The sequence below is a fragment of the Rutidosis leptorrhynchoides genome, chromosome 5 (genome assembly GCF_046630445.1).
Source record: "Rutidosis leptorrhynchoides isolate AG116_Rl617_1_P2 chromosome 5, CSIRO_AGI_Rlap_v1, whole genome shotgun sequence".
NCBI classification, from domain to species: Eukaryota; Viridiplantae; Streptophyta; class Magnoliopsida; order Asterales; family Asteraceae; genus Rutidosis; species Rutidosis leptorrhynchoides.
Window position 1 is genome coordinate 416,377,789 of NC_092337.1, and position 12,023 is coordinate 416,389,811.

Sequence of the window (12,023 nt, forward strand, 5' to 3'; positions counted from 1 at the left end):
TTACCCAAAACCTCCATATTTTATCTAAAAAAATTGCTACGGTTTCAATTTTTTTTTACCCTGGTTAAAAAAATCCTTCCGCCACTACGTACAACTAAATGATTCATTTATATGTTTAGAAAAACTTAACAAATAAATATAGAGTTGTAATCCCTTGAATCCAATAATTTGCTTGAAATCCAACGAACCAATCAGAGCGTGACATGTGGCACGACAATCACATGTGATTGGAAAAAAAATTCAAAAAAAAAAAAATTAAATTTTTTTTTGAAAATTAAATTTTTTTTTTTGAAAAATTTTTAAATTTTTTTTAATGTAGCATTTCAAATCCAATCACATGTGATTGTAAAACACAATCACATGTGATTCTGCATGTCAAATCCAATCAAATTTGATTGAAAAAAAAAATCATTTTTTTTTAAAAAAAATTTCAACCGAAAACATACTTTAATTCGATGATTTGATCAAGTTTATTAGCGTTTCGTGATCATATCTTCAAAATTTCATATTTTAATTCGGTGATTTGATTAAGTTTTTGATCAAAAACTTGGTGTTTAAAGGTTTTAGCACAAACTTACTGAAATTCATCATTTTACTAAAAAAAAAAATTTCAATCACATGTGATTGGATTTTACATGCAGAATCACATGTGATTGGGTTTTACAATCACAAGTGATTGGCATGCAGAATCACATGTGATTTACTGCATGTCAAATCCAATCACATGTGAATGAAAAAAAAATCTGAAAAAAAAGTTTTCAAAAAAAATAAATTCGGGAAAAAAAATTAAAATTTGTTTTATAAAAAAAATTAAAATTTTTTTTAAAAAAAAATAATTTTTTTTACAATCACATGTAATTATCGCGCCACGTGTCACACTCTGATTAGTTCCTCGAATCTCTAACTTAAAAGTTATTTCATTTTTCCTCAATAAATATAAACAAAAATGTACGGAGTAATCCCTAAAATTACTTTGGGCGCAAGTTTGTTTATTTGATCTGGAACCTAGTCATATAAATATCCGCGTAAACAAGTGATCATATCGAATTAAACCCTCACTCTGTTTTTTTTCCGATCAAATTAAAAAAACCATGATCATTCTAATTCGTCCAATTATCGAATTAAATAGAGTAATGGCAGGTGAATCATTAATGTGCGACGCTTGCAACAAACAACTAATCGACGAAAACGATCAGCAGAATCATTACAAGTCCCAATGGCATCATTACAATCTCAAACGCAAGGTTTTATTATTATACTCTTACAATACGATTTCGTATTCTTATTCTTTTATTATAATTAAATTAAATTAAATTAAATAGTTAAATATATCTCAAATTCTGCTTAGTTTCTATCTTTACGCGTCTTAATCTGTTAGCGACGTTGAGTGATTCTTTTTGGCGATAGTCTGACTGAGTTAAACATTACCCTTGATGATTTTGAATGAGATTAATTTTAATATTTAATATTAGTAGTAATTAATCATCAATATTTAATGGAGTAATTAGGAATATAAATTGATAAATATCGGTAGGATTATTTAATGGTTAAAAGTAGTAAACATAATACAGATGTTTTTGCCTTTTATGTTTAAATTTGATTATTATGTTATCTCAACGATTAATAGTAACGTGCTATCTTGTGATGGTTATTTTTATTTTATTTGTTATGCCTTAATTAAAAATTAATATATGTCGTTAACTTGGTATGCGACATATCAGATTGCAGGGGTTCAAGGAGTGACAGAAGCAGTCTATTTAGCCAAAAAATCAACTCGAGCTGAAGAGAAGCGTGAGCTGCAGAAAGGGCCCGCCATGTCGTATACTTGTGGCCTTTGTAATAAAAAATATAGAAGTTCCAAGGCTTATGATCATCATCTAAAATCTCGAGCTCATACTTCGCGCGTGTCACATGATTATGACTATGATCAGAACGAGAGCATTCCAGTAGTAAAGCCAATACTGGCCCGTGTTGTGGTTAAAGAGGAGCATGATGATGACAATGATGATGATGATGATGACAATGTTGATGATGATGATGATGATCCAACTTGTTGCTTTATGTGTGACAAAAAGCATAAAACTATCGAGAAATGTATGGCTCATATGCACAAGCGTCATGGTCTATTCATACCCGATGTTGAATATTTGAAAGATCCAGCTGGTCTGCTTACGTACCTTGGACATAAGGTATAATTCAAACACTTAATCCCTGTTTCGTGTTTATCAAAAACACACACACACACGCAGGGGCGAATCCAGAAACTTTTTTCGATGGGGCAAAATGTAACAAATTGAAAAAAACGTCAAACTTTAACATAGAAATACACTAAAAAGATTTCGATCGTCCGACTCCGCTTGCACCCCCTCCCTCGGTCCCTGCACACACGCGGACATATCTCTAAAGAAACTATATAGTTTTCATATGATTTCAAAAAGGTTCGAAAATCAAATGTGATTTCATGATGCAATTAATTTGGTTTAATGGACAGTTACTATTATTGGTGTTCATATGATTCAGACTTGGCTTACACTCATAAATTTTTTACAGGTGAAACGGGATTTTGCGTGTTTGTATTGCAACATCAATTGCCACCCTTTCGACAGTTTAGAAGCGGTTAGGAAACACATGGCTGCAAAAAGCCATTGCAAAGTGCACTATGGTGATGATAGTGAAGAAGAAGAAGCCGAATTTGATGAATTCTACGATTACGACAGCAGGTATATATTGCTCAAATTGTTCCATTTTAAACTATATACCTAACGAACGTTTTGCTGATATGAGATTTTCGTGTCATTTTAGTTACATAACTGGAAATGGGAAGCAGCTGGTGACTGCTGATGACGTCAGTCGCAGCATAAAACTCGGAATTGGGTCTGAACTCATTATTACTAGAGAAACTGATAATGGAATATCAATAAAAGCAATCGGCTCTAGGGAATATTTGCGTTATTATCGCCAAAAACCACGCCCATCTCAAAATGCGGTTTTCACTGCTGCTATGCTTGCCGCAAGGTACATATTTACATCTTAACTAACAGACAAAAGTTATGAATAGTAACCAGGGGCATTTTTGACTTTTCACCTTTTTTTTTTACATTTTAACTAAATTTTATTTTACCAACAAAGCCCCCCACACTTTTTTGAAACATTCAAATCGACCCCCCAAACAGGGGGGTAAAGTGTCAAATAACCTTTTTCATAAAAAATCTTAAATAAACCCCACCCAAATATTCAACGGGTCATATCTTCTCGCTCGCAACGAGTTAAATTTTTCCGACACCATCGTTAAACTCGAAATAATTTTAGGAACACAATGTCACTAGCTATACGCAAAACGGACGCTTTTTAAAAAACGCTAAATATTTGGAGTACTTTTCATACACGTTGATTTTGCGTTAAATTTTTAAAAGTCGACAATTCCATAGCGAAACGCGGAGATGCACATATATTGTTAATTTAAAATAACATTTAAATCTCTCACGGGTTATACCTTTTAGTTCGACTCGAGTTGCGCTTCAACGACATCATCGTTAGCCACAAAATAATTTTACTAAACGCAATAAAATACATTGAAAATCGAACCCCCGGCGCGAAGCGAGGGTTCGACAACTAGTTTAGACCTAAATATATTTATTCCACTTTTTTAGTTCACATGACAGGAGTGAGTACTTTTGGGTTCAATTTAATAATCTGTTGTATATATGTGGCTATACAGGTATAGGACGATTAGTTTGTCGACTGTACAATCAAGCGAGAAAATGGTTGATATGAAGGTTTTGAAGAAGATGAATAGGTCAGGGGTGGAGGTAATGCAATGCAAGTTAAGCATGAGAAGTAATAATTTCATGAAAAGTAACCTGATTCGTAACCAGCCGAAGAAGATTACACATTGAATCTTTGTTCTTTACAAGTTTATAGGAACTGTTAACTTGCTAACACTTAATACTATACATTCTTACCTTTTGTTAATGCTTTACCTACGGTTTACAAGTTTATATGTATATACTCGTAATTTTTTGGCTAAAATAACGATTACTATTATAATTAAAGGGTATTCATGATGAACCCCCAAACCGACACAAGCAACGAAACCAAACACGACGAAGGACTCGGAGAGAGTAAATCGATCTAGATCAACGAACTGAGCCCTACAAACAAACAACTAGAACACCAACCTCTCAAGAACTCAAAAAAAGCAGTAAAAACAATAAAAATCAATCACAACCTAGCTAAACAAAGCAAACTGACACAAAAACAACCAAAATAAACGATTATGAACTACCGTTTTTTGTTGTTCCTTTTGTCTGGCCGAAAAATCATACCATCCACCTTCTCAAGTTTATATGAACTGTTGATTTGCTATATACTAAATAACGTACATTTGTACCTTTTGTTTGTTTTAATGTATATACCGATACCGAGTGTGTGAGCAAACAAACAAAGAACTTGTCCTACGAATTTGGATGACAGAATGTCGACATTTTCTGTCGACTCACGCCATTCAGTATTGGATATTCATTCTTAACTTTGTGGCCCCTTAACTATGCATGTTCATTCTTAACTTTGTGGCCCCTTAACTATGAATCCATTTGCCTATCTAAACTTGATTTTGACCTACTTTTATGTCCATTTTGAAATGGTATCCAAGTTTTTTGTGACTCAATTTTTGTGGCGTAATACCTTTTAAAGGGACTTCACATATGAGCTACCTTCAAAACTCAAAAGTAAACATTCTCTAGTTCATCTAGAACATAGAATTATAGTTTTGATTCATAAGAAAATGTGACTTGATATATATAAATTAGGGTGGAACATTATGGTGTATATGTATATTCAGGGCGGTCTCGAGAATTTAAGTACCCTGAACGAGGTGGAAAAAAAAGCTCTTACATAACGTTGTGATTTCGTTGCTAATTCGGGCCTGAGATCTTTTGTTACTTTAATTGTGAATCGGCGATTTTTGTTAATTCGTTTAGCTTTTAATCTTTTAATTATAGCTTATGGTTTGTGATTTCTTGTTTGTTATTTTAGCCCATATATATATTTTTTTATTTTTCTTTTAGGCTTGCTAGTGAGTGTGTGTATATATATAGAAATTGGTCTCTAAAAATATTAGACACTGAGTAAATATTCATCTTGTTCTCCCTTTGAACCGGGTCTATCTATATCGTTTGGTTGGAAGGTAATGATACCACAACCCGCATGCGCATTCTATACGTATGCGGGTAATCACTAGCGTGCGTACGCATGTAATTTATATGCGGTGTGCGGTATGCGGAAGTGTGTAGAATGCCTTTGTTCTCGGCATGGCGGGTACTTGGCCATCAAGCCTAATATCTTTTCCATAATTACAACCGAGATTCGGGGGAGTTTGTTATGGAAAGGATTATCACAATCTTGGACGGTTCTAGAATTAGGGTTTGCCCATATATACTAATCCTAATTATTATTCCATGATGATCACACTCTACGTAGGCTTACAATACGTAATCATTATCATCGTTCATCAAAGGTTAACAGGTTAGTCACTCTCGACGGTTTCCTACGGCCTTATTTGGGCCTTCGATTGACGACCGTCATCGAAGGTGGACTTAATCACCTAGCCACCCCGCCAACATCATCATGTCGGCCAGGGTTATTCACGGTAGTCGGACCGGAGAGTTAAGTTCTAAGATCCTTAAACCTCCTTTAAACGTATTGAGCATGCATATTAACCTCTTGAAAAATATATGCACGATCAAGTGGTACTTTCATTGAGAGTTGAACTATTCAAGACGTGTTTAATTGTTTTTTCTTCTAAAGTTTTGAATTATAAAGCTCATTACTCACAAAATTCTCGAATTTTTTGCTTCTTTAACATAATCATGACTTCCGAGGAATCATCGGAGCGTACTCAAACGGACAACCAGAACACGCCGTTTGGTAATCAGCCAACGCAAGCTATGACTACGGGGGCGGGATACACTCCATACCCTCCACCCGTGTCCGGTGAACCTTTCTAAAGGTATAAACCGATTTTCCCGGATGGAATTACACCGCCAAGGGCAACCTCGCCGGTCACAACTACGCAGCTAGATTTTTCTGCAGTGGATCCAAGAGTTATCTTTGCAGGCACTAGCGGCGAAACTATAGGCCCACATGTAGTATTCTGCGGCCAGGTGCCTATTTACAGCACCACGGTATCAATCCCTCTGCAGACGCAGGGTTGTCAGCAAAGTTCGTCTTTTACACCACTGCAGCCTTGGCAGCCGCAGCGCCCAATTTCACAGTTTCTAACCCCTGCGGATGCGCAGACATTACTTAATAGTTGGGGGTTCGGTGTCATTCCAGACACCAATTCTCATTGGACGCCGATAATGAACAGCAAAGCACTGCATATACGGTTAGACTTATAACGGCATATCCTCAGGTCTCGCAGGCATCTGCGCCACAGGTTACGGCACCTTTTCAGCTACCCGTATACTCTGCGCTGGCAGGCCTGCCTTTTTTCCAACGCAGCAGCCTTGGTTATATCCTCAGACGCCGGGGCAACCTTGGCAAAATATTCAGGGGCAGGCGAATCTCGCAAGCCAATTTACGCAGGCGGCACCTCCTGACATTTATTTTCGCAACCTGATTTTGTTCAGGATATGATGAAGCGTTTCTTCGCAGGGCTCAAAGGTGACCCTGTTAAACCACCTTTTGAGCTACCAACTACTTTTGATAAGTTTCCTCCGCATATAACTGCATATCCGTTTCCATCAGCTCCAAAGATACCCCACACACTGGGTACCTATAATGGCTTGACTGATCCATATGATTTCTTGCAGCGGTTTGAAGTCGTAATGCGCACCCAGGGATGGGTGGATTCAGTTGCATGTCAAATATTTCCCATGACACTGCAGGGTATTGCACGCGAATGGTTCAACAAGCTACTGTGACGACCCGGGAATTTTTGACCAAATTTAAACTTAATCTTTATATGATTTCGACAGAATAAGCAAAGTCTGTAATATTGAGTCTCAAAAGCTTTGGAATTATATTCATGTAATCAATTACCCTTTGACTGTGCTCGACGATTCACGAGCATTTATGTGTATAGAGTTATGTATATATATATATATATATATATATATATATATATATATATATATATATATACAGTTATATTAATTGAAAACGTCATCAAAGTATTAAATGTATAATACTTTACACAAACGTATATGTTCAATATATTTATTGACGGATTAAAAGATAATAACAAATGATTAAATTATCAGATACATTGAAATATGTTACGGGTCTCTATTAAGAGGTCCATTTTGATTTAGGAAATCTTTTCTTTTTAACGGTATTGGAATAATTGGTAAAATGATTTACAAGTAAGAACAAAAGTGTCAATAAACGGAAACTAGACAAGGGTTAGTGGAGTTTCCTGTTCGACTTCCTATATAGGTAATAACTAGTTAACTTTCATATTATTTAATGTAAAGGTGAAAATATGAAAGGTAGATAACTTAGAAGATGTATATTGACATGTTAAACTAATTGACGTGTTACATTAAAATGAGTTCATACATTTATTTATCCATTGGACTTAACCCTACGATTCACGAACAATTGTTTGTGTATATATATATATATATATATATATATATATATATATATATATATATATATATATATATATATATATATATATATATATATATATATAAATATATAATTAATATACTTATCTATGTAATAAAATTTGATAAAACATAATTATAGATATTGTAATTTGAAAATATATGTATATGAATTCTATACATAGATATTATTATATGTATGCTGTTATATATATAAAATCTATAAATATTAAATATTCAAGATATATTATCATATTAGTAAATATTACATAATTTATAATATGTAAGATTAATATATTATATGTAATTACAAGATAATATATAAATGGTATATTAGATTATTATTATTATTGTTGATATTATTATTATTATTTAATAAAATCTATATCATTAAAATTAGTATTATTGTTAGTGTTATTAATAATATTATTATTATTATTGAAATTATCATTATTGTTATTATTAACATCATTATATTGTTATTATAATTACTTTTATTATTATTATAAGTATTTCTATATTTATTATTATTATTATTATTATTAGTATTTCTATTTCCATAATTAATAATAAGTATTATAAATATAAATTTTATTAATTAGAATTATTATATTTACTTATATATATATTTATTATTAATATTGATTATGATTATATACTTTATAAGCACATATATAAATATATATATAGATAGGTATATCAGATAAATAATAAATAATTACAATGATAACAAATATGTATAACAAATACGTATATAAATATATAACAGATAAAATTATAACAGATAAATATAAAATCCAGTTATATAACGTAACATACAGATATATATAGGATACTGATTGTTGAACACGTAATATTTATTTATATCACTATCTATCTACCTTATTTTCTTCTTGGCTCGTGATATTCTGTCGACCCCCAATCATACACTTCAAACAACCTTTGATTTACCTATTATCGCTGCATCAAACACTCAATTGCACACTTTAATTTTTCCACTGCAAATCCAAAAGAATTCGATCAGAAATAAGAAGAACCCAGTTATTGTCCTGTTCGCGGAGGTGAGAAATCAAAGGCTCAAATTTCAATTCAATCTTCAAAATTTAAAGACACAGAAGCGATCTAAATCATGTCATGAATCTCTCTGTAAATTTTCAAATCTTAATTTGTGAAATCAAAGACGAATTTGAGATTCAAAGCTTTGAATTAAAAAAGTCAAACAATTTTCTATGATCCAATTTGAGTACTCTATTACAGTTTAGGTCTAATCGATGAATTAAGAAGTTTCTAGGAAGGAATTACTACCTACTTCATGTTGTAAAAATTAACTGAAAGTGTTCAAATTTTAAAAATTGAGTTTGAGCTCATCATCTTCATCGTCGAGAGCTTCTGCTGTGCTGTTTATTTTTTTTCCTGTCTGTCCATCATGATATCACCTATCTGCATGCTTCTGTTTCAATTATACAACCTAAATGAAACTGATAACTAGTAGTTATGATTGGTATATTGTATGTGGTCGAGTACGTTTTTGAGAAGAAGAAGAAGAATAAAGGGAAAAGGAAACAGAAAAGAATTGTTAAGTATAATTGGGATGGGTTATAATCAGAGAAAGACGAAGCAGAGCATTGGTTATGGGTGTTTGCGGGTGAGCGAGTGGTCATGGGTTCGAGTCCGGGCAATGACATTCTATTCTTTTGAAGCCTATTTTATGTGAGGTGGTAATTTTTTTATATTATTATTATTATTATTATTATTATTATTATTATTATTATTATTATTATTATTATTATTATTATTATTATTATTATTATTATTATTATTATTATTGTTATTGTTATTATTATTATTGATTTGTTATTGTTATTGTTATTATTATTATTATTATTATTATTATTGTTATTGTTATTATTATTAATATTGTTATTATTAAGGTTATAATTATTATTATTATTATTATCATAAGTATTATAATCATTATAAGTATTAATAATATTATTATTAGTAGTAATCTTATAATTTTAAGTATTATTATGATGGTTATCATTAGTATTATTAATGACATTATTAGTATCATTATTATTAAAAACTATTATTATCATTTTTGTTATTAGTATTATCATAGTTAATAAAGTTATTATTATTATTGTTAATAAATCATTATTATCGAAACTATCGTTTTAACAAATAGATATATTATTATCGAAACTATCGTTTTAACAAATAGATATTTTGTACATATATTACATATACTAGGATTATATTAATATTTCATACAATTATATAACAAAAATATTAACATTTCTTATATAAATACTTACATATAACAAACTAATGATATTTTAAATATAATACTAATCATATATATATATATATATATATATATATATATATATATATATATATATATATATATATATATATATATATATATATATATTATAATATATAATTAAAGATATAAAATAAACATACATTTTTAAATGGAAGATATTATAAAATTCTATAAAACTAATAATATATAAATATTATATATTAATAAATAAAATTATATGATTCTACGATTATATGTTTTAATATATATATATGAATAATATAGGCTCGTGAATCCAAAGCCAGCCCTACATTTTTTCAATGACGTCATATGTATTTTTACTACAAAATACAATATAGTGAGTTTCATTTGCTCCCTTTTTAAATGCTTTTGCAATATATATTTTTGGGACTGAGAATACATGCGTTGCTTTTATAAATGCTTTACGAAATAGACACAAGTAATTGAAACTACATTATATGGTTGGATTATCGAATCGAATATCACCCCTTTTAGCTTGGTAACCTAAGAATTAGGGAACAGACACCCTAATTGACGCGAATCCTAAAGGTAGATCTACGGGCACTAACTCCCCCCATACTGGAAAATGGTATGCTTTAGTACTTCGAGTTTATATTATACAGATGGATTTCTATTTTGGGGATATTCTATATGCATTATGTTAATATCGGTTACCAGGTGTTCAATCCATATGAATGATTTTTAAACACTTGCGAGTGTATGATTATTGAATAAAGGAAATCTTGTGGTCTATTAAAATGATGGAAATGATTGATTATGATAAACTAATGAACTCACAAACCTTTTGGTTGACACTTTAAAGCATGTTTATTCTCAGGTATGAAAGAAACCTTCCGCTGTGCATTTGCTCATATTAGAGATATTACTTGGAGTCATTCATGACATATTTCAAAAGACGTTGCATTCGAGTCGTCGAGTTCATCAAGATTATTACTAAGTCAGTTATAGTTGGATATATTATGAAATGGTATGCATGACGTCAACTTTCGATGTAATGAAAGTTTGTATTTTAAAAACGAAAGCAATGTTTGTAAAATGTATCATATAGAGGTCAAGTACCTCGCGATGTAACCAAATGTAATGTATTCGTCCAGATAGATTAGGACGGGTCGCTTCAGCTACCAGCCGGTAGTATATCCGGGTTCATGGATTTGCGAACGAAGTTTCTGCTACAGTATCAAAATCAGAGGCCGCGCAAGCGCACTCACATTGAATGTCATGATATTGTACAGAAGCCCAAGGAATCTTTGGGTGAATTTCTCACGAGATATACTAATGAGTGCTTGCGCATACCGGACCTAAAGCCAGAGCAGCAGATTTCTGGGCTAATACATGGTATAAGTACGGAGCGTCGTCTAACGCTGGTCAGGAGTCTACACCATACGATGCCAATAACTTATGCTGAAGCACTTAATGAATGCCGCGATTATATGCGGAGTGGTGAAGATAATGATATTCCCACCGCTAGCTCATGCAATGAGAGGAAAGACGATGATGATCGTTCACGCGATCAAAGCCGCGGTAACAATTCTCCCGGAAGGTATCCTAGTGGTGGTCCTATAAGAAGTGATAAGGGGCGAATAAGTGGTAACTTCCGAAACAATAATCAGCGTGGCATTAATAATCAGAACTATGCGCTGCTCAAAAGCATGTCTAAGACACCAAAAGAGATTTTGGCAACCGAACCAGTATGCGCAACCTTTGCGGTTCCAACTCCGCTGACAGAATTTGGCAAGCGGGATAAAACAAAATACTGCGAGTTCCATGACGATCACGGCCATGACACCAATCGGTGTAAAAATTTAATGGAGCGAGTGCTGGAAGCGCTACGCGCAGGAAAATTAGATCATCTCAAGCCGCCAAAGAAAGATAAGGGAAAGGCCGCGGAAGAAAGTTCAAAAGCCAAAACGTTCGCATGGCAAAAAGCAGATAAAGCTAAAAGCACCGATGTAACCATCAATATGGTTGATGCGGAAAGAGTCAGTCAACGAAGAAAGTGCAATGATTACCAGGATTGGGAACTCATTCCAATTTAATTCCCTCCTGTAATGTCAATC

At 32.3% G+C, this 12,023-nt stretch overlaps 1 protein-coding gene across 1 annotated transcript; it reads left to right on the top strand.

The window, feature by feature from the left end:
• Positions 1-1,053: 1,053 nt before the first annotated feature.
• On the top strand, positions 1,054-3,979 carry LOC139848039 (cytoplasmic 60S subunit biogenesis factor REI1 homolog 1-like). The gene is made up of 5 exons (XM_071837774.1): positions 1,054-1,244; positions 1,722-2,189; positions 2,551-2,720; positions 2,803-3,015; positions 3,719-3,979. Exons 1-5 carry the CDS (start codon positions 1,092-1,094, stop codon positions 3,894-3,896), a joined length of 1,182 nt encoding a protein of 393 aa, XP_071693875.1. The 5' UTR covers positions 1,054-1,091; the 3' UTR covers positions 3,897-3,979.
• The last annotated feature ends 8,044 nt before the right edge of the window (positions 3,980-12,023 follow it).